The 23,967-nt window shown below is 40.3% G+C and overlaps 1 protein-coding gene across 1 annotated transcript in view; it reads right to left on the reverse strand.

Annotated features, from left to right (window-relative positions):
• Window positions 1–7,407: 7,407 nt before the first annotated feature.
• Onecut2 (one cut homeobox 2) overlaps window positions 7,408–23,967 on the reverse strand; it is a 53,265-nt gene continuing 36,705 nt past the window's right edge. The window contains exon 2 of the mRNA XM_015482187.2: window positions 7,408–19,619. Coding sequence (XP_015337673.1) covers window positions 19,333–19,619 — 287 coding nt within the window. The 3' untranslated portion in view covers window positions 7,408–19,332. The remainder of the gene's footprint in view (window positions 19,620–23,967) is intronic.

Below are 23,967 nucleotides of genomic sequence, written 5' to 3' on the forward strand. Positions count from 1 at the left end.
GGATGTGGTTCAGTGGTCGGGTGCCCCTGAGTTTATTTCCTGGTACTTCTCCCCACCCGCCATAAAGAAGAGATAGACCTTGGGAAGTGTTTAGCACAATGCCCAGAACATACGTGTAACCTGCTATTATTAGATGAGCAAGGAGATGATTTAAAATTTTATCGTTTAATTGTTCAGTGGTAATAATAATACCTGCACCACAGGTTGTAAGGGAAAATGAGATGAGTCCATGAACGAAGATTATTTTTTAAAATGTAACTGCACTGTATCATTATTTATATTGAAATTAACATATACTGTTCCATCTTTCCTAAGAAGAGTGTGGGTAAAGAGGAACTTCTGTTGCAATGACTGTCACTCATTCCAGGAGACCTCAGCATAGACAGTTGGGTGTACTAGGGTCTGTTGCAGCTTTGATCTGGGGACCCAAGTCTCCCAAATTCAAAAATATGCATCGACTTCATGGGGAGCTGATGAGTACCTTTTCCAGAAGAATCCCATCCTAGAGCAGTTTCTCCTAGTGATTCAGTCACCTGCATCTCTGATAATGAGGCTCTGCGGATTAGCATGCGGAATGCCACAAGGATTCTTCAATGTGAAAATAATCACCCATTAATTATCATGAGAAATGTTACATCTGGGCTCTGGTAAAACTAAAGAGCCTTAAGATAGTGGGCTGGAAAAGCCCTACCCTGCTCCCTTTCATGCATGGAGTATACCTTTAGACTGGGCCACTGGGGACTGGACTATAGGGTCAACCTCTAAAAGCTCCTACATCCAGTCCTTTGTCTAGTTATCTTCTGTCTGATGCTGTGCAAGAGCTAACAAGAGCTGCCTCTTGAACATTGCTAGGAACATCTTGAGTGCAGCTGGAGCTCCTAGGAGTACAGGACCTCAGACTTCATTGAAGTTGCACAGTAGGTGGTTTGAGAGATTCTGTGCCTAATTTGATACATAAAACATATAAATATGTGGCAGTATTTGGTTTCAGAGTTACTTCCTTTAAATCTGGTGGGGTATCACAGGAGATTAGGTAAATCTTGTGCATCTCAAAACCTTTGAGGGGCTGTTATTAGCTACCCCAAAGAACCTATGTTGTGCATGTCTAAATTGGCTTAATCAGTTTATGGCCATTTGTATGAATAGTCTTTTTAAGGCAGAAAAAGCAAGGTTATACATTCTTCTACTGGGTACATGTCTATTTTTTTTTTTTTTTCATCAAGACTAGTTGTTAGATAAAGACCTAGGACTTGATATTCAAAGGTGTGCATTGCCACAGTGCCATAGCATGGCACTTTCTTCCCACTTGGGGAATCCATGTTTAATGGAGAGTTTCATGTGCTTTTAGGTGGGCTTTGAGGCTGATCAGGCTCCAGTACTATATGACTGAGGCCAAGTTACCTAAACTCTCTGAAACCCAGATTTTTTAATGAGAGTTGTCTTTAATAGCTCATATATATTACAGTGCTTGATGCTTTTAATTACTTTGTGAACTAGATAGGATAGCAAAACATTCTTATCCCCAATTTATAGACGAGAAAACTGATGGGCAGAGAGTTTAAACAATTAGTTTAGAGTCACATACAGTAAGAGGTGGACTTAGGACTTGAATTAAAATCTCCGACTCAAATACCTGGGTTTCCTACTAAATCAGAACTAGAAGTATCTATGGAAGCATGATTCAGACATCTACATATTGCTACTCTGAAGAACAAACTGTACATGAAGTCACAGAATCTACACTTACAAACAGATTACTTGCCATGAGTTGAGTTCTGCTCAGCTGGGTTTAATGATGAAAATGTAGTACTTGGAAATCTTAATGAGAGGATTTTTTTTCCATGGTGCTGGAGATTGACCCAGGGCCTTGTGCGTGCTATGCAAGCTTTCTACCACTAAGCTACATTCTTAACCCTAGAAGTTTCTTTTGACCAGCCCAGTTTTATGTAGTTTTCTTTTCCTCTGAACTCTTGGCATTTTTGCTTGTTTGTGCCACTTATTTGGAAACACAGCAGCTATGGTCCACAGCAGGAGTGACTTAGTGTGTGTTATGACTCCAACCAGAGGAAGCATACCTGACTCACCACCAGGTCTCCCTGGTGTAACACTAACATCTGGGTTTGAATCCCAGTTCTGCCACTTGGTCCTTATGTCCTTGTACTCCACCATTTGTATTTGTGAGGAGGGAATAACAGCCCCTGCTCTAATGTATGCACCCCGCGCAGCTGTTGTGTCGCACAGGCAGTATTCTGGAGATGACAGCACAATGGCTGCCGCCATGGTTAACTACAGCTATCATTATTAGTTCCAGAAATAATTATGCTCAGTGAACCACTGCGGACTGTCCAGTGCTTCCACATGCTTGATGGGTCCTCATGGATTTATTCTTGCTTCTAATTTTCCTTTTTCAAGTGATTCACCTCTTAGACTTAGGGAGAAAGTAAGAGAAAGGATTTGTAAGGATTGTGGTCAATAATTTAGGGCATTTTGATTAAAAGATGTTCCATACAACCAAAAGGCTTTAACCAAAGTCTAGATGAAGGAATGGCCTAATGTTGATGAGTTCCAAAAGTGAGGAAGTATTTTCCCCCAATGAGCCAAATCTGTTATTCAGAAGGTCCACCTAGATGATGAAAGTTTCTCTTTAGCCCCCTCAGGATACCCAAAACTGAGATCAGAGGTCCTTAGCCTTGAAATGGGAAGCTGTAGTCACTGTTTCACTTTCTGAGTAACAGTAATGGATCACTGGAGGGCAGGTGTTAGCAGAGATAGAAACGGTTTCCCTTGGCAGAAGCTGGAAATGGCTATGCACCTGTTTTCTAAGATGCCCTTCTCTGTCACAAGTGTCTAATACATTCTGGTTTGTGTAAGGTTCTTTTTTTTTTTTTTCAAATTGTATCAATTCAGTCTATGGGTAATAACTACTTTTCAAGTTTGGAAGTTGTAGGATTTTTTTTTTCAAAAAAATAAGTTCACATTATACAAAAGTCACGATCTTTAACTTTTATTTTTGACTGGGAGTTTGTAGCTTTCCCATCAAGAAGTAGAATGTCTTCATTCCTCCTCGTCTAAGTTTTTGCTGGACTTAGGGTTTTCTTTATGCAGAAGTGATTATCCCAGTTCTGTGCCTAGGATTCAAGGGGCCTCGTGTGCTTCACTTGAACCTGGAACCCTGCCCAGCTGATCTTACTGGGGGATGAGAAAAAATGAGCTAAGTTGTCAAAACTAAGATCACTCTAGACTAGCCAGCTCTCAGCCAACCACGGGGCTGATGGCAAAGTGTGAGTGAGTCCAAGAAAGACCAGAAGAACCGCTCAGCTAGGACCAGCTCAAAGAGAGAACCAATGGATTTGTGAGCTATAAACATAAATGTGCTTGCTCTTTTCTAAAATAAAAGTTTTAAAATTATTTTTATTTTTAATTAAAAAACATTTTAAGTAGCATACTACATTTGTACCTATTTATGAGGCAAAATGTGATGCCTGGTTGTTTTTTTAAGCAACTAGTGTTTAGGGTGGTTTGTTTGCAGCAAAAGCTAACTGATCAACCAGTGTTTGAAACTCACCCATGCCAAATCAGGTTAATTGGTCTAGGATGAACTTAGCATAAATATATTTTCAAAACTCTCTAGGTAATTCTAATGCACAACCAGAGTTGAAGACCTGTAGTTCAGACAAAGAAATTTAGTTCTTTGTCGCCTGAGTTTGGGGGGGGGGGCTGGGCATAATGAGGCACCTTTGAAACTTGAGTGCATCTTAGTTTAAAATGAAAGAACTCCTTGGCTATTCACTTACAGAAAATAATAAGCCAATATAAGAAATGTGCAAAAGTACAATGTCTCCTTTTTTTGTTTTGTGTTTATTTTTGGCAAATGAAAAGATGGAAGTAACTGTAGGCATAACTTAATTCTAACATTAACTTTGTATAGGTGAAGAAATTGAAGCCAAGAGAGGTTGCATGACTTGCTCAAAGTCATACAAGTAATATTTGGTAGAGTCTCGACTCCATGTGAGGCCTCCTCATTTCAAATATGTTTGTGTTTCTAGGTTCTTCCATAGGGTGACAATGACATGATCCTCATTTTGATTTGTCACATGTAACTCAACTTATCTCTGTACAAATGCTAATTATCTTTAAACTAAAAGGTAGGCTAAGTTATCCTACCTTTAGGATAGGTTAGCTTTAAAATTTTAACAGGTTAAGAATAAGGTAACTGAGGAATGGGGATACAGCTCAGGGGTAGAGCACTTGCCTAGAAAATGTGAGGATTGAACCCTAGGGGGTTCAATCCCTAGCTTTGGGAAAAAAAATTATGGGGCATCTTTCATCTTTTGTGGTTGATAAGGATGACAGATTTATTGATTATAAAATGTTAGAGATAGAAGCTGCAGTCTTTTTAAGAATAACTTATTGGTTCTTTTGGAAACCATAATGGGATGCAGCAGGATTAAGAGTGCTAAATTCTTCTTGTTTTTGAGGTGGGGTCTAGCTGTGCTGCCCAGGTTGCTCTCTCATTCCTGAACTCAAGTTGTCCTTTTCCTTAGTCTCCTGAGCAACTGGGATTACGGGTGCATGCCACTGCACCCAGCTAAGCATTTCATCCTATCAAGAGAGAAAGAAGGCAACTGAATATGGTCAATGAATTAAAGCAGTTTATTTGACATTAATTGCAGAATTTACAGCACTACCATTTAATGATAGGAATAAAAATAGAATCCAGTGTAAGCAACGTTACACACGAAGCATCAGGGTACGAAATGAGCAAACTGGAAAATGCAGTTAACATTCAAGGAAATCTTCCAGAGGACTGGGACCTCATCAAGGGTGAGCATTCCCTTGATAATGAAGTATGATCCTCATCCCCACTAGGACTTCAGGGCAGCCACTGAACATATACCCTGTTGACCATCCCTGGAAAATCTTTCAGCACATTCTGACTCTACCTGTCTGAGATGGAGCAAAATCTGCACTATGATGGTTTTGGGGTGAAAAGGAAATAAGAATGTGGATCAGTGTTTAGGTTTCCTTTTTCAAAATAGGAGGGAGTGTGTGTTCCTGGCTTTAAACATGGGAGGTAATGTCAAAGGGCTTGACTAAAAGTAACAGTTTCACACTTTCTCCTGTGATTTTAATATTGGAGATAATATCTGGAAAAGCAAAGAAACAGAACAAAAGGTGTGCATGTGACTTTGTACTCTCTTGTCTTCCTTCAATTGGGTGTGAGTCCTATCACAGGTAGTTGGGTTCCTACTGAAGAACTGGATTTCTGGAATAGCCAGCCACTTAGAAGGCAGGTGGAAGAGTGTGGTCATTGACAGAGATGCCCACATTTCCCCATGGCTTAGGTGGGTCTCTTTTCCATTTTAAAACTTTAAACAGAGCTGGGGCAAATTCTTCTCTCTTTACCTTGTCCCTTCTCTCATCACAGTCACCTTTAAATACCACAAAATAACCAACAGATTGGAAGAAAGGATCTAAACCCCATAAACCAGCATGTGAAATGGTGTTTTGAATACCCCCCCCCAAAAAAATCTCCAACCAGGCCTAATATGAAGAAACTGCCAAGACTGACTTGGATTGTGAGAACAAAACTAGGTGGAGAAAAGATATTGGTACTTATTTTTACCCACTTTGGTGGGAGCATAATTTCTCTTGGGAGAATTCACTGACCAAGAATCTGTAGTACCTGTGCTAACAAAGTATTGATCTGGGTGGAAATATTTGAATAGGAAGAATAAAAAGATATTAGTTGGGCTCTTTCTCTGCAGTTCAGGGAAACACCTTCTTTGAGAAAAGCAAAGGATGATGAAGAGAATTAATTAGAATGTTGGTCAATTCCTAATTATCCTCATCCATGAAATTTTGTGGCATCTAAGATTTGTGGAGAAAAGACTGAACCATTCTTGGACTAAGGGGGAAAAAATTTGGTGATTGGAGATAGGGATTCAAAAAGAAACCAAAACCAGTTTAATGCCTGTACCATTTTCAGTTCAAACTTTAGTAATTCTTTTATCAACTGGTCAAGTGTGAAGCTTGAATTCTTGTTTCAGAAATTCTAATGTTGTGGGTGTTTTAAAACATTTTGTGGTGAAGACTTAACTGGCACCATTTGGGCTTGTGTAGTACAAAAAAAATAACTCACTAAAGAAAGAAGATCATATTTTTCCTTCCCGCAGTATCTGTTAGTGATATGACTACCTACCTGGTAGCTAGATAGGTTTTGTTTGGGACTTAACTTTTTATCTCAGGTGGCAGGCTCCTTGACATACATGGGGCAAGAGAAGGGGGAACTTTTCTGGATTGTAAGATGGCTTTTGAGCTAAATGCCAAACTGAGCTAAAGTCAGAAGTATGGAGAAAAAAAACCTAAGTTCTACAACTTTTTTTTTTTTGTATGGGGATTGAACCCAGAAGTGCTTAATCACTGAGCCACATCCCCAGCCCTTTTTCATATTTTATTTAGAGCCAGGGTCTTGCTGAGTCATTTAGGGTTTCACTAAATTGCTGAGCCTGGCTTTGAATCACAATCCTCCTGCCTCAGCCTCTGGAGCTGCTGGGATTATAGGCAAGCGCCACTGTACCTGGCTCAACAACTTTTTAAATAGGATGTTCAAGTAGAGATAAAGTAGGTTTGGATGGGCTGTGCTCTTGATTGGCTCCATAGCTATGTTACAGCTTGTCCCTCAATACTTGTCCACAAAGTATTGAGTAATAGCCTGGGCAACGTGCGTGTCTGCCCTGAGATGGGAGCAAGGCACAGAGAGACAGAAGGGTCTTCTTTTCCCTCTTACAGATGAAAGAATTGGGAAGCTAAAATACAACTTAGAAACAAAATATTAGAAAACCTGATTCCAACCTGGCTTGGATTTTCAAATAGTATCTCCAAAAGTTTTAGATGGGATAGCTAAGTGGATTGCAGAGGATGGGTGGGGAGGGGTTTCTGATTTGGAGGAGCCCCACTCAATGAGTGGACCTGGACCCTCTGCAGTAGTCAAGATGGAAGAAAGGCCTTCAGTGCTAGCCCAGTTGAAGTCAACCAGGTAGGCCACCGCAGCCGTGACTGGTGAGTACCCACTGGGTCCCAGAAGATTCGAGGTTGCCATTTTCTCTTCGTTTCCATTCCTACGTGAATGGGGTCTGCCTTCATGCTGGTATGTGCCCAAGAGATCTCAGACAGTGTCGGGGTGTAAAGATAGTGAGGCTAGAGTTTGAACCCAGCTCTCTTTAAAGCTGACAGACATGGAGATCTCTTTCTAATGTCCCAAACCTACCTTCTAGCCCAGACCTTCCATTTACTTCCCAGGTCAGGCCCCTGTTTCTCCAGGAGGGCAGGAGATAAAACCAGGCCAAGCTGGTGATTCCGTAGTTCTGTGTCTCCAAGGAAAAGGACATCCATTGGCACAAAGTATTGAGTAAAAACCCTTTAATAACAAAATAACATTCACAATGTAGCTACTTCAGATGTCTGTAAAACTCAGCTTACACTTGATTCAACATCACTTTCCACAAAGTTTAAAAAAAAAAAGAAGGACATAAGTGGCAAACAAAATATACCTCAAATTTCATAAGACAAGACTTCTTGGCAAATCCTAGTGAGCCAGACCCCTGTGTTGTCTGTAATAAAAAGGGTTGGACACACTCATGTCTCAGACACCCCTCTGTTTTCTTTGGATGGAAAATGCATTTGAACTTTATAGACGCTACAATATCTGCATCAAGAGGAACAGTTTGTGGGTTGTGAGGAGAATTTACTGAAACAAATATCGATTTGATTTATTGCAGAAGAACATACAAAGCTTTCTAGAAGATTAAACACTATTACAATCATCAACTGTCTTACAAAAGCCCATTTTAAAATTCTTGTATCCATTCCCATCTTTGGCAGATTAATAAAAGGAAAAAAAAAAGACTATATTACAAAGCTTTCATTATCACAACCTACTTTATAAGGCCAAATGAAAATGTTTCTCTGTATTATTAATGAAAGCACATTTGTAACACGTTCTCATTGACAGATAATGTGAATGCTCGACTGTCGGTGATTTCTAACATTTTGCATTGCACACTGCTGTGTTTCCAATCTGCACTCTCCTATGCAAAACAAAGTGTGCTTGGCAGTTGATTTGGCTTTATGTCAAGCATACTGGTTTGGAAAATAGGTCTGAAACTTGAGGATGGAGCTCAGAACCCAAATATAAGAATTAGTTTGCTCAATCCACAGCAGCTGAAAACTACTCTGAGATAATTGGGGAATTTAAAACAAGATGGTTTTCCTAAACTGGGCTTCAAACTCTTTTCTTATACTCCCCTTTAGAAGATAGGTGTAGCATTTCGGAGCAAGTCAATCTGGCTATGGGAAGGAAAAACAATGACATAACCATACAGATGAAGTTCTGGGGAATGGCCATATATTTTTGCCCGAATCACTGTGAAAATGTTGATGGGAATATCCAGGGGAGGGGATAAAAAAGTCAGAGAATTATTGATATTGATGCCCTTTGAGTTTCTACTAGGAACTGACCTGACATCAAAATACTGGAGGAAACCACACATAGTCGAAAAATAGCCATTCCCAGAGAAAGAGCTGGAGCTGGATGAATTAGCATCCCATATACATAGCCACTTAGGTCTGAAGTCATGAACATAAAGCCAAAAGAACTCAGTTGAGTGGAAATTAAAAATGCAGAGGTGAGTTGCTTTTTGATGCTTATTTTCAAACCCCTCTCAGATATAGTGCTACATCTGGGTTATGAGGATCCCAGTTGGTGAAATGCAAGTTGGCTAACAAACTTGAAGTGACTTTTCTCATGATAAAATTTGAACCCAATTCAATCTGACTTGTTTTGAAATCCCAACAGGTGTAAAGATATTTTTGAGGTGAGACATCTTCCAATAAAACCAAGATTACCACTGTCTGAGGCTGAACTGTGTACATTTTCACAGTTTAATGTATACACAACTGTTCCACAACTGCTAACAAACGATAGGCGCCCATGCATAAATAATGTCCATTGAACCAAAGAGGAAGATCTAGTTCAAAATGAAAAATGTTGCTATTAAGACCACAATGCATCACATCGCTAAATTTTTAGCCTCATGCATAAAATTATAGCACTGATTGGCAGTTGCTAATTATAATACTACACTGTTAACACAGAACAATTAATTGTTCAGACCAAGTACCACAAATGTAGAAAATAATTATTATTTTTTTCAACAGAGCAAATGAACACAGATTGTTTCTTCAGCAAAATATGAAACTGTAAACTTTGGGCTCATTCTGCAACTTTCCCCAATCCAGAATAAATAAAATCCAAAGGGGAAAAAAAAAGAACATACATTTTTCTTTTTAAGCGCACCTTTTCATCTATTACAAAAGCACAACCTAAAACGTATAAAGCTTTTTTTTTCTTTTTTCTTTTTTTAAATTACAGTTACCAAAAAGAAACAGTGAATAATTTATTACATACGCTATAATAACATTACTCTAAACACTATTATCTATGAGGTATATCTGAGAAAATTCGGTAAGGAATTGCGCGGTCTGCATTGCCAACATGCCCAGGTTCATATTAAAGCTTTGGAACCGTGAAGAACTAGAAAAGGGGAAGAATGGGAGGCAGGAGGAGGAGACATAAAGAACCTTTGGTATTAGTACAAACTTGTTCTTTGCAGGGTTGCATTGCAAAGCACCACAGTACAATAAGCCCACCAATTTACTGTATGGAGGCCCAGTTGAAGCTGAGGTATTCACAGGAAGGATTAAAAAAAGCACAGAGAGGTCCAGACTGGCTAAATCGTTGCTTTGGTTCAAGCAAGGCACTCGTCCCGTGGTTATGTCACACTTTGCAAGTGAAGCATGAGGCTGAGGGGGGGTTGCTGAGGTGGGGTCTGCCCCTTGGGGATGTTTTCTGTGTTCAGGCTGCCATTGCTCTCTAGGTTCTCACTTGTGGGACTTGGTGGTAGGAAGGCTGAGGAAGGTTGTGTCTGCCTAAGGGGCAACACTCTGATGCTTAATGGCTTAGGCCATCTTTGTTGTCTCCCAGGTACTCTGAGAATTCTACTTCTAATATGAATTTGGGAAGAAAACCAAAGCAATTTACTGCTTGGAAGGAAGGCCTTACAGGTCTGCCTCATGAAGGGAGAATCTGGAACTTTGAGCTCAATGGGACAGGAAGGAGCTTTCACATGTGTCAGGATGGTGCATGGAAACCTCAGACACTGAATGCTTCTTAGCTGGTCAGTCTATTTTCTCAATGCCTCTACTACACACTCTGCTGATGTGTAGAACTGATGAACTCATTGGTTCTCTCCTTTATTACCTTTATTGTCTAAATGGTCTCTTAAGAAAAACCTCAAAGGTTACTATATTAGGTGAAGTGGAAAATACTAGTATTCAATGAAGAACTGTATAGATTAGAGGTGGTTATCTGTGTCTCAAACCCATTTGGTCAGAAGCTGAAGAAGATTCATTGGCTAACATACCAATCACTTTGATGAATGATCTTAGTAGTGATTTATCATTTAATGGAATTTAAAGAAACTTCAAGAAGACCAATTAATTTCAGGACTAAGGAAAAAAGAGAAGCAACTTAGACCATTTCTTAAACTAGCATATCAATTCCTTTGAAAATTTTGGGGTCTCTCATAATGAATAACCGGCATCTAATAATGTTCGGTTTAAATTTTTCTTCTCCAGAGTGGCTTAGAAATGAAATGTAAACCCTGTAAGTGTAAAGGAGAAGGAAAAGAACTGACAGCAGAAATGTCAGACGTGCAAATGGCAATCAAGTTCCCTTTCTTGGTAAATACTGACTTAAAAATGTCCATAGTAATTAAACTCATTGGGCCAAGAATGAAACTTCTCCTCCCAGTGAATTAAAAGCTTAATTACAACACTTTGGAATGGGGAGATTGCAAAGCAATCACATTCTTTGGATCAATATGTATTTCCCAGGGCAGAAACCCCTGCATGAGCCCTAATATTTCAAGGCTGGCCATCGTACTGGGCAACTGATCATATGTGACTGTGGCAGTGTAACTAGGTAGGTACTGAACGTGCCTGTGATTATTCTCACAAAATGAAAGTGTTAAGTGATAAGCCCCAGTCCCTGCTCATTGCTAAAGGATCGCCACTTTCCTATTTGCCTACATGTACCCAGTGTCACGCAGAGGTGGCACCACACAATGGAGCACTGGGGCCGAGCAGGATGCTGTGGTGGCCTTTGGCCCTGCAGTTATTTGACTTGGATAACTGTGTCACTTCTCTAGACAACAAGGGGCTGTACTAACTGAATCCTGAGGTCCCTTCCAGCTCTGCTACCCAATGGCTAGACTTTCTAAGGTGTCGTAATTGGAAATCTTTGCTGTGATAACTCCAAGCAGAGAGAGGGAGAGGTCATGGCTAGGACTGAAGGCCATCTCCAACCAGTCTTCTTCACCAATTTGGAATTAGAATTTAAGGAATACAATTACAGCAGCATCCATATTTGCCTCCTGACCACATGGAGGGGATGGCAAACAAATGAGAGAAACACAGAAAATATCCCTTTTTAAATCAGCAGCCGCCATCACATAGATAATTATTTCTTTGGGGTATCTGAGCTGTGGCTGTACATACCATACGTCAGAGAATAGTTCAAATTATAAAAGAGCACAAGCAAAATGCAGACCGCACAGAGAAAGAAATCTTTGGTATCTTTAGTGTCATCAACACGATTAAAATTACAAATGGAAAAAGTCAGTGAGGTAGCCTTCTTTGGTTCTCACTAGAAATAGAAAGTTTTTTCCTTTTTTTTCTTTTTTCTGCTTTTTTTTCCCCTCTTTTGTTGCTTTACACACACACATAGTTCATTCTTGGAAGCAGCTAGTGTAAGGGTTTCTCTCTCTCTTTTTTTTTTGTCTATGATTTTTTTTAACTTATTTTTCCAGTTTCCATATAGAAGCCCCGAAATCCAGGCTGGTGAAGCAGGGTCTTAGCTTATGTTTCTGAATGTACAGGTTCAGGTTGAATAGTCATTGCTTGTCCACAAAATTTGCTCTGTTGTTCTGACAGCAAACAAACTGCAGTGCTCTCTGTTGTTTTAAATAAAAAATATAAACTATACAGTGCATCTGTCTCAGATGCTGAATAAGTTAAATAAATAAGTTACAATATGAAGGCTCTGAGGGCCCCAATAATTAAGAGGTGAAGATCGCCTGGTACCAGGTGGGGCTGCGAACTTAAATTAAATAATTTAATAATCATTACTTAAACTATTTTAAAAGTTAATTCAAGAAGGAAAAAATACCCCCCAATTTTTTTTCGTAACCTATATTTCTTTCCTGTCTGTAACAGAATTTCACTGCTTTATAAAGCAAACTAAACTTTGAGAATATTCTAAGTAAGATTTTGCATCTCTGATGCACCACTGGTCTATATTTTGATAAATAAGTACAAGAAGTAAAATTTAACTAAGGAAGGATGATTAAATAATAACTCCAAATCTATATACTTATGTACTAGAAACTAATTTAAATAAATTAATTACATTAATAGTACTTATTGGGTCATAACCCAAAGAAACAAGATTATAAAAAAATATTTGGAGGGAGGGTCTTCATTTTTTGAATGACAAAATGTAAAATCTCTTTCTGTAGTCTACTGGGAAATAATGCAGGAAAGTGTAACTTCTAAAGCTCACATTGAAGACCATTTTGATGTGACAAGCATGAGAAAAAAAATCACCACTCCTCACTAGCCAGGGTGGCCTCCCCAGGACCAGGGCAGCCTTGTCTCTACCCAGGAAACCAGAACCCACTTTCTCCCATTGGTTTGAGCTTTACTTTTCTATTTTTTCCTTCTTTTCTTTTTTCTTTCTTTCATTTCCTTTTTTTCCCTTTTTTTCTTATTTTCCTTTTTTTCGTTTTTTTTTTTTTTTTTTTTGGTCCTTTTTCAGGTCTTTGGATTTAGCTTTAGTTATGAGAGATCCAGAATAAAGCTATTCAACCGAGGTGATCAAGCATAGGTGTCATTCTAACACAGATGATTAAATAATATCCAAGGTTCCTTTACAAGTTGAGTTTTATCTGAGATGTGCCCAAAGGAAAGTAACTCAATGAAGATGCTGGGATACTTTATATATACACATATATATTCCTGCACTTTGGTTTTCAGTGTTACAATAAATAATAGTGAAAACAATGTACATTGCAAAAGTACCACATACATGTTACAAGATGATTTAAAATTTATTTATTGTAACAGATTACAGTATATATGTATTGAGTATGTCTGTACACACTTGCATGTACACAGTCTAGACACCTATGCGTAATGTGTTCATGTAAAGACAACTATGAGAATACCTGTTGAAATATGCATCTAAAGCTGTATACATCCAAGCTGACAGACCCTATAAACTTTAAGCAAACTTCCAAGGTTTATGCTATATGAAATACCTGCTGCTAAAAATGGATTGAGTACAAGACTTCAGCGAAATGAACAAATCTGTAGCCATGTGTTTTTTTTTTTAATTACATACATTTCCCCACTAAAAATGTTTTACATGGTTAATTTCAATCAACCTAACTCAAAACCTGTATGGGAAAGCTAGGGCTCCAGTTTTCACTTCCCCAGACTGTCAAAGCCATTTTGGTGTCTGAGGACAATGAGCGGTCAAGGTTCTATGGGATTCACACCATAGCCCATGAGCCTCAATTAGAGGTTTTGCACCTATCTATGTGAGGTCCTATATTATTTGAGTAATGATTTTTGTATTTCGTAAGTATTTTGGGACCTTCCAAAATAAATAAACAAACCATCCCTCCGCCCAAATTTGGAAAGAAGCAATTCATTGACAGATAAAGGCATTGGGACATCCATACTTACAGCCAATGTCCTTCTCTTATGAAATTCATACAACCAGCTGGGGTGCCATTCTTCTTTAGGGAGGATTTTTGTGACCTTATTTTAAACCTGGAATCTCCTGTTGTTTCAGAGGTGACTTGGTCTTAGATATAGGGACAAAATTATTAAGCTATCCAGTTTTGCAAATATCAGAAAGTTATAGGTATACCAGCTCTATCCTTTCTTCCTCTTACCAGTTCCCATTCGCTCTTCTTGGTTAAACAACAATAACAGCAAAAAGTTCTGAGCTGTTGTGATTCCAGAGAGTTATTACCAAAGTACTTGTGTTTGGGCCTTGTGGTCAACCCTAATTTAACAACAGGTATCATCCCTTTGTCTCCAGTTTTTATGGAGAGTTCTTCAATAACATTGAAACCCAGTTTGTTCTTAGATTTTGGAAAATTCTCATTATACAACCACCTAAAGATCTGGGTTCACTGCAAAGGCATGCTGTCAAGAAACTTTAATGACAGAGACTCCTAGAATCCTAACATTTTCAAAAGTGGGAAAGTTTCTCCCTATGCCTAGGCAGCAGTAGTTATTATGACTTTTAAAAAATCTGCTCAACTTTAATTTATTGCACTAATATGTAGGTGGCCAGCATAGACAATGTAAAATGGTTGAGTAGGGGTATTTATATTTAGCTTTGAAATACACTACTGGACGTAGAAAAGTGTGTGTGTGTGTGTGTGTGTGTGTGTGAGATTTACCTTCCTAATTTTGATCTTATTTGAGCTTCAAATGAAAATGAGCTTGTATTTCTTAAACTCATAATTGCTAAGAGTCTCTGGGAAAAGAGCTGCTCTGCGGCCAACTCTGAATTTTCCAGAGAAAGCATTGCACCGGGTCCTTCCTAGCTCAGACTAGCCTGTAACTTTGTGTGCTACATCCTAAACACTCTTTTACATTTTGGAGGAAGTTGTTAAATATTGGTGTTGAGGTGGTGTTGTTGTTGTTGCTTTCCTTTAGAAGATAAATATCTTTTAAAAAAATTTCTTGGAATGGAACAATCATATCCCTAGTAACAAAATCATGTTATGTTGAAAGAAAACATGAAACCTCATTATGTAAAGGCATAAGGTTAAATATCTTTCCACTTAGTAGCTGTGAACATTAGAATATCTGTTGCCTCAAGAAGGTGAAACTTTGTAGAGAACAGTCCTTCACATAGTCCCTGTCATTGCTGATGGTTGAGGCATGCCTAGAATTTTTCTTGGATTGAGGAATGGATTTTAAACTATAACCAAATCCAAAAGGTTATTTTCTCTGAAATTATTAATGTAAAACAATTTTTTAAAAATTCTTAAGGAAACTCACTGTTTTAAATTCTATAATCTTTCAATACAGCAATTTTTTTTCTTTCAGATTTCTAACAAATTCTGTAGGGCTTTAAATTTTGATAAATAAATGTACAAGATGCACATATATATTTATGTATGTAAATAATTTTTTTAAAAAGCAAGCACTTCTCTCTGGTATAACATTATTTAGTATGAGATATTTATCAAGAGTTCTTGGAGGGAAATTCTTGCCTTTTTCATACTATGACATCTTTTTCTGATCACCAGAGCATTGGTTTGACCAGTTCTGAAATGTCAGGCCACAAAGGCAGACTTTTGGCCTATGCATCTTCATGGGATGCCAGAGACCAAGATGCTGAGATTAATGTGTCAAAGAATCACTAACAAAACCAAGAGACTTAGCTCCTCAACCCATTCTCAAGAACAACCATTTCCATTGGCCACAGTCACAAGGACTTGTTTAGAAATAGCCAAGTTAAAATTCATTTTCATCAATATACATGGGAACAATCCCCTGCTGAAAGACACTCTTCTCTTGATCCTTTGACAAAGGATACGTGGAGTATGAGAAAAGGATAAAAGGGACACAAGGGAAACATCAAGGAACAATCCCCTAGCTGGGATAAATTACAAAAATCATGGAGAATCACATTCTCTCCCAGCTCCATGGCTGCGGTCCCTGCCTAAAGGGCCATCTACATGCTTGGGAGTGAGGAGGTGGCGTGGTAGATGATGGGGCTCTCCAGGGGGAGGACTCTGGGACTCTCCCCCAAACCTGCTACATGTCTTTTCTCCAGGACTGAGACGCCTCCCCCCAAGAACAACACCATGGTCCCACCCCAGTGCCAGCTGTGGTTGCACGCAGGCTTGTCAATGCAAATTGGTAATGTGTACCACCCTGAGGAAACTGATCAACCCATTGCAACAGGAGTTGGACTTCCCCATGAGAAGTCTCTGGTGGATCTACTCACTGAGGGGGATTTGGAACACCCTGATGGACAGAATCTCCTGGAGAACGATTTTCTGAGCTGGCTTCATATTCCATAGCTGGTGGGAACGGACCACAGAATCTTCCCAGCAGTTACAGAAGATGAGCACCCCACCATCAGTGGCCCAGCTCTGGGCTGAATCTGGTGGCTATACCTCACTCACCACCTTGGTCGTGGTTGAGGCATAGAATAAAGATGACTTTAGATACAAATAAAACTCATTCATATCATGAATCTATTTATCAACAGGTTAAATGGTGAAATACTTGAATTCTCTTTCCCAGAAATTTTCATAGAAATCTGAATACTCCAAATCATCCACACTGTCCAATTAACTCTGTCATGGTATGAGACATGAGCGAAACTCTAAGCTGAATCTTCAGCAAATGAAGCACGTGACAAAAAACAAGACATGAATTTGGACAGCAAAAATTTGGGGTTATCACCAATGTCAAGTTGATCTATATATGTATTCATATATTATATATATCTTTCTTTAGAAATGCAACTTTACAGCTGATTTTTAAAAAGCTAATAGAAAAGTAGAAACTGGCAATTATCTTTACATGTTTCCCCTACCCCCAAATGAAGCCCTGTTAAGATGTAGCAATCACATGAATATGAGGTTGGTTAAATTCCTCTAAAAATTCTTTGGTTTTGTGGCTAGGGAGAGGATGCGTCACTAAGACCCCTGCCCCGACCCTAGCTCCACTTCCCTCCCCTGATGATGCGACTCTGAACATAGAAGGAACCAAGTCTAAGGGTTAAGCAAAGAACATTCAAGCGACAATGTCATTCCCCACACTTGGTTGAGCAGAGAGAATTACTCAGTATCCCAACATCTTAAATTTGGAGTCCATGGAACCTTTTGAGAGATTCCATGTTGGGGTAAAAAGCCATAAAACAAAATAAAAGGAAAACGATAAAATCAAATAAATGACCCTCTCCTTTTGTTGCTCAGAGAAACAAAATTGATTACCTTTGCACAGATCAATGACGCTATTAGTATTTTAGCCAGGCAAAAGGAGATCATGAACGGAAACAAAAGATGTGAGAAATCCTCATCTTTGGTATTGTAGCTGTTGAGGTTTCTGTTGCTCTGTTCCGTGTTCTTTTGAAAAACTGCATAGGCACAAATTAAAGACAATCTTCAACTTTAAGATTACCGTGTGAGTTGTCAAATGAAGCAGCAGCCACGGAGGCGCTTCCTTATTTCAATTCTTGTCTTAACCCTTTCTTTCAAATCTGCTTCCAAAAAATGTCCCAAGAGGTCTATTTGAACACAGTGCATCTCACTGTTTTTTTGTGGACTTTTTTTTGTTGTTTTTTTTCTGGCGTGCTTCCTTTCGTTGGTGGTGATTTCCATTGATTTACGGATTTATTTATTCATTTATGGGACAGTTCTATTTGTTGCAGAAGTAGGTGCAGAAAAAGTTTCTTTGGTTTCGATTAAGTAATTCATAAAAAAGTCAGTCTCAAGTGTCTGTAAAGAATCATTGCAGCGTTTGGCTTGCTTTGAACACCCCCATGGTGCCCACCTGGGGCCATTCACTGGTAAATATGCACATCGTGACCTTTGCAATCTCCCAGAGTTCTGTGGGTGCTCTTCGCTTGCTGTGGGAAGGTGACATCCAGGAACCAGAGCTGGCGTGGTAAAGCCACCGCCTGGGGTACTTGGCTAACGTCCTTGGCGTAGCTGGTTCGCTCAGCCCGTAACTGAGTCAAATGCAAGAGCTGAATGCCATTCGGAGTTGCAGAGGTTTTTCTGATTTCTAAAAGTAATCACAGTATTTTTAGGCTAGAAAATGGCAAGTAATAAATGTCTTTGGTTTGCAGTATTCTGCTTCTTTGGTGTGCTGTGTTTTCTCCAGATTTATTCAGCTGTTTTGCAAGGATGAGTCAACAATGGAAGAGAGTTAGGACTAGATGACAGTCATGAGCAACATGTGTAGTGGTTTGATTTATTAATATTTTTCTTTCTAGAAAACACTGGAAACATCCCTATTAACAGGATGGTGGAGGAAACAACACAAATCAGAAAGAGAATGAATTACGTGGTGGTCGTTAATGCATGATAGGAGGAACCAGATGACTAATAAATCAAGAAGGATACATTAGATCTAAAAAAAATTTTAAGATCTTTTAAAATGCTGCATTTGCTCCATGTACCGTAACAGTTAAATTGGCCTCCTGAGTGTGCGTCTGCGTTATGTACAAACAAAATTTGTAGCAAACTGCAAAATGTGCTTGAAGCCATATTCCTAACGATTCCCTAATGACTTCACAACAGGTGTCTTGAAAATCCAGAACCTTGAATCCAGAACCTTCCTTACTTCTGTTTATCTTCGTTGTGCTTGATACTTTGAGCTCAAGTGAACTGATTTGTTTTTGGACAGATCCAAGACCACATGAGATTTCCAGGAGGTAAAGAAAAGAAAACCACTAACTGGATCAACTTAAAGCTCTCCAAACCATTCGATGAAAGATGCCTGAGTTGGAAAAACAGGTCCTTGGATTGTTATTTTTTTTAAACTTCCATATTTAAAACTTGTGCTCAGTAGTTACTATTCTGATTTTTTTTTTTAATGTCATGGCTGTGAACTTTGGTGTACTGTGATGTAATGAGGCTAAGCACTTGGAAAACAAATGAGGTCATTCTTGTTGCTAGATTCTTCTCTTGTTTTAGTGTCTTGGAAGCCTAAACTCAAGAGTCCTTCCACGGCCTAAATTCCCACTGTTTCCCATGGGAATGCTGACAGCTAGAGGTTGACAGGACCCGAAGTGGGACTGTGGACATTTTATGCAATCCTGAGCTTTAGTTGACACAATACTGTAATTAACCTGCTCCAGGAAGGCCCCCATTTGGGTTTCTGGGATGCTTAGCATGCTCGGAGGACAGTGTTTGGTTCAAAGAGATTAATTTTCAGCTTGCACTTGGACTCCATAGCCATTAAAAACAAACAAACAAAAAGAACACCTGGCCTATGATTACAGCTAGAATAGAAGTTTCTTTTCAAGAGAATTGTGCTTTCAAATCACCAGTGAAGGGCCCCAGCTAAGAATCTGGTGTTTTTTTTTTTTTTTTTCCTTTGTGTTTTCTTTTGGTATCTGCTGTCCTCATTTGGAGGTGACTTGTGCCCGGCAAAGTCCTTCCATCAAGCTTTGGTACAAGTGCTGGAGGTGGACGAGGAGCCCCCTGTGCTCAGGTCATCCTGCCACTTTTCCAGGCTGCGGCGCCGGGCGTTCATGAAGAAGTTGCTGACGGTGGTGAGCTCCAGGCCCAGCTGCTGGGAAATGGTGATCTGCATCTCCTTCGACGGGCGCTTGTTCTCCTTGAAGATGGCGAAGAGTGTTCGGCGTTGGAGGTCGGTGAACACCAGGCGGGATTTCTTCTGGGAATTGTTCCTGTCTTTGTTTGGTTCTTGCTCTTTGCGTTTGCACGCTTGAAGGGAAAGAAAAGAAGGAGAAGGAGTCAGTGGCAGTGTGGGGACCAGCAGCGGAAGGTGATCCATTGAAAACATCGACAACACAGTACAAGGGGATGCAGACCGTTAAGCTTTATTGCGCAGATTGCCCGGCTGTCAATAACCAGCCTTCCCAGTTCATGCGGGTGATGGAGGGCATCTGTTAGGTAGCAGGGATGGGAGAAAGGAGGAGACGGGGCTGGTTTACAGTCTGGTTTGGAACAGCTGAAGTGCTCTTTCACTTTAAGTCCCTGTCCCCTGGCACACCCCTAGAATTCTTTACTCTGAAATCAGGTGTGACAAAGGACTCCAGGGGAAAGCCTGGCGAGGCAGTTGCTCTTATATTCACCCTCTATTATTGTTTTAAGCTGAACTGAAATTATCTTTTGGAAACAAAACTTAAAATTGCATATTTTCAAGATCAAGGATCCTACCCATATGACTCTAAACTTTGTTAACAGAATGAAACTAGAAGATGATGATATCTTTCTGACCCCAATTCTTTCCATCTAGACTTCGGGAGAATGAAAACAAAATGACAATAGCAGCAACAACAACAAAACCTTCAAAACAAAACAGGGAAGGACCCCAAAATAATTGGTTTACCCAACTTTAATTTGGGTAATTTGAAGTGAAGTCAGTATAAGAAGATGGAAGGTGAGGGTGGGAATAGAAACCCAGGGTTACAATGACAGGGCTTTAAGGTCCTAAATTGGCCTATTACTATGTGCAGAGTCTCTTTGAAATTAGGAGAATAAGTATCACACTTGGATTGACATATGCAGCCAGGACATTAATGTGTCATCACTTAGCCTATAAGTTCCTGTAAGGCGGTGACCAAGTCTCTTTAATATTCCTCACTGACTCTTTTTTGGAGCCATGGACACAGTCCTTGGAACCATGATGACAAATGGCATCTTGACTCTTTCAAGGAATTGGTACAATTCCTAGACAGATTTGGTTTCTCAGAAAAGTGACTTGTAACAGTTAAATGATGCAGTATATACAAATCATAAAGAGACGAGAACATGGGTTAAAATCACTTGAAAGAAATCCCATCTCCCCAGGGGTTTTGTACAGCCTCACCCCTGAGCAAACTGGGGAAAGGCAGGGAAGGGACAGAGGATTGGATCAGGAGGCCTCTCCAGGAACTGTATTTCATACTCCACTGGACATTCAGCCCCAGGTTAGGAGTCTCTTCAACTGGACTGACGTTTCCCCACAGCAGGCCTTCAGGGTGACGACTGGCTGGATTTCTACACACCTTAAAGCCCTGGTCTGTAATGTGGTTTCCTGGTTCTCCATTCAGGCATTTCCTATCTGTTGGGAGCATCATGTGAGAGGGGCCATTTCAATACATCAAGGGAATGTCTTAGGGTTTGCTATGAATGTCTGTGTCCCTCCCCCAGATTTGTGTGCTGAAATCCTAGCCCCACGGTGATGGTATTAAGAGGTGGGATCTTTGGAAGGTGATTAGGCCTTGGAGGTGGAGCCCTCACGATGGGGTCAGTGCCCTTAGAGGCCTGAGAGAGACCTCTTGCCACTTTACCATGTGAGGACACATCAAGGGGGACTGTCTATGACCCTGGAAGCAGGCCCTCAACAGAAACTGAATTTATCAGCACCCTGATCTTAAACTTCCCAGCTTCCAGAATTCTAAGAAATGTATTTCTGTTGTTATAAATCAGTTCACAATATTTTGTTGTAGCAGCCAAACAGACTGAGATAGGACTTGATTTCAACAATCACAGAAAAGATACCCTAGAAACTAGACCTTCTAACCTAGTTGGCCATCCTCCCTGGTGGATGCTTCACATCATATAGGGAAACAAAGGACTCCCTTCTGAAACAAACAAAATGCAATGCACACCCAACAGGCGGGAGAGAACTTTCCAAAAGGAAGCCTGCTGTGTCAGCTTTGCCAAACTCTTTCTTCCTGATTTTCTTTCATTTAAAAAAAATAAAAGTAATCATGTTACCTTGGAAAATTAAACACACCCACAAGAAAATAATTTGTTCCTATCTTAAAACCCATTCTCCTGGGGGCCTAGGACTTTCTTAGATGAAGGGAGCTTCCTCAGCAGCAGGAGCTCCGATAGCAGGGGCTGAAACCTCTTATTGCTACCTGTCTCTCAATTTCCCAGCAAGTAATTATTTGCCCATCCTTTGCGTTTTCTAGGATAATGATTCCTGCATGGTTGCCATAACCTCAGGTCATCTCTTGCCCCAACTCAAGGCTTCTACAGTGGTGCTTTTGAACTTAAGGGTACCAAGAAATCATCTAGAGAACCCATTAATAGGCAGATTCAAATGCAGCCAGTCTGGGGGTGAATCCTGAGACTCTGCATTTCTCATGAGCTTCCAGGTGATGCTGCTGCTGCTGGTCCACATGCCTAAGTCTGAGCAGCAATGTTCTGCTTGATTTCTAAAAATCTCAGAAGAGCATCCAATGCAACGGTAAGCTCCAGAGTCAGATATGCTTGGGTCCGACTCTGCTTCCTGCCCTCGCTCTCACTGGATGATCTCAGTTGCCCTGAGCTGGGAAAATCAGGCAGGATGACTTTCATTTTAAAAGGAACTAAACGGAGAGACTTTGGGTCCACATTCCAGGTTTGCTGCTGACCCAGGGCGAGGCTCATTCTGCAGGGGAGCGCTGTGCCCAGTTACACAGTAGAGGGGACCCTCCATGCAGGAGAGCCCAGGGCTCCTCTCCAGAGATCCTGAGCACACTGTGTGGGGCCAGGTTCTGGACTCGACTCTCAGATCTTTCTGAGATGTGGGAACCAATGTGCCCGGCAACACTGCCACTTCAAGTCCCAAACCACTGTGCCTGGTGCCAAGCCTTCATCTGTAGGACTTTGAATAAACAGTGGAGTGGGATAATCTCCTGATAACAAAATCTGGGTAAATATCTTCTGCAAACATTGGCAGAGGTCCTCTGTCAATTAACTCTCCTTTGGATTAACCATATAGCCCTCATTTTCATACCAATATTGATTATTCTTCAAATAATTCTGTATTTATGCTTTTAGTAGGGTGATTAGACAATGTTGGTACAAATCCATATTGGTTTCATCAGATTATATTTGGTGAGGTATAGATAGATAAATAAAATATGTATATATTTAATTTCAGAGAAAAATATTAAAGACTTAAAATGTTCAGCAAACTGTAGAGAAAGATCCAATCAATACATTCTGCCTATCCCTTCCCAACAGCTTTCTAAAGCCACCATATTCTGTGCCAGCAAATTGAAAGCTGTAGCCTGGAATCTGCAAATGTACAGCAAGTCCAGAAGCCCAGAAAGATGAGGTGGAAGGTCCATTACTTGCCCACAGTCCTTACAGTTAGCAGTCACCAGCTCATGATTCTTACAAAAGCTGCTGGTCAGGAGCTGAAGGAAATAAACACAATTTCACTTGCTTTGAAAGTCTAAGAAAAAGTCCAGAGATCAGACAATGTGGAGAAGCTGTTATGAGATCGTGACCGCAGGGTTCTTAGAACCAAGCTGTGAAGCAGCTATAGCCATAGGCACAATCAGGATGTAAATGGCTTTGGTATTGTTAAAACATTACATCCTGTAGTCAATATGTACCCATTTCTAAGTGGCCAGGAAAATGCCAAGTGGTTCCCTACAACCCAGGAATGTGCTAGAAACCCAACAAAATAGCAGGTGTTCACAGGTGGGTGGTGCTGATGTACTGAGATGATATAGCCCCATGCCAGTCTCTCCTGGGTTCTAGCTACTCCAAGGAAATTCTGCTATGGAAGATGCAAGGCTAACCCACCTCCATGATAGCACATGGATATGTTTCTACTCTTTCTCCTGGGAGAAAAGTGGGTGTGTTAGTGTATGTGTGTGTGTGCACACGCACGCATGCACCAGGGGTTGATGTGTGTCTTGCATGATGGCGAGGTGGGATGCGGATCCTGAAAGTGCTCAGCTATTCTTGAACTTCCTCCTCTTACTGGGAGGTGCTCCCCATGTGGGGCTACCACAAGGACCAAGAGCTCATGTCCATTTGAAAACTGGATGTACCTACTAGGAGGCAGCCTACCTACACTATAGTGTCCCATTCCTTGGAAAGAATAAGATTGATCCAGATTGGTAATGTTGGTCTGGGACTGGGACAGACAAGTGTGTACAGATCTGTGTCTAATCTATGATTCATAGAAAAGGAAACAGCGAGTTATACTTTAAAAAGCAGTTTCCTGGGGCTGGGGCTGGGGCTCAGTGGTAGAGGGCTCACCTGGCACATGTGAGGCACTGGGTTCCATCCCCCACACCACATAAAAATAAAGGTATTGTGTCCACCTACAACTAAC

The sequence above is a fragment of the Marmota marmota genome, unplaced genomic scaffold (assembly GCF_001458135.2).
Source record: "Marmota marmota marmota unplaced genomic scaffold, marMar, whole genome shotgun sequence".
In the NCBI taxonomy this organism is placed as follows: Eukaryota; Metazoa; Chordata; class Mammalia; order Rodentia; family Sciuridae; genus Marmota; species Marmota marmota.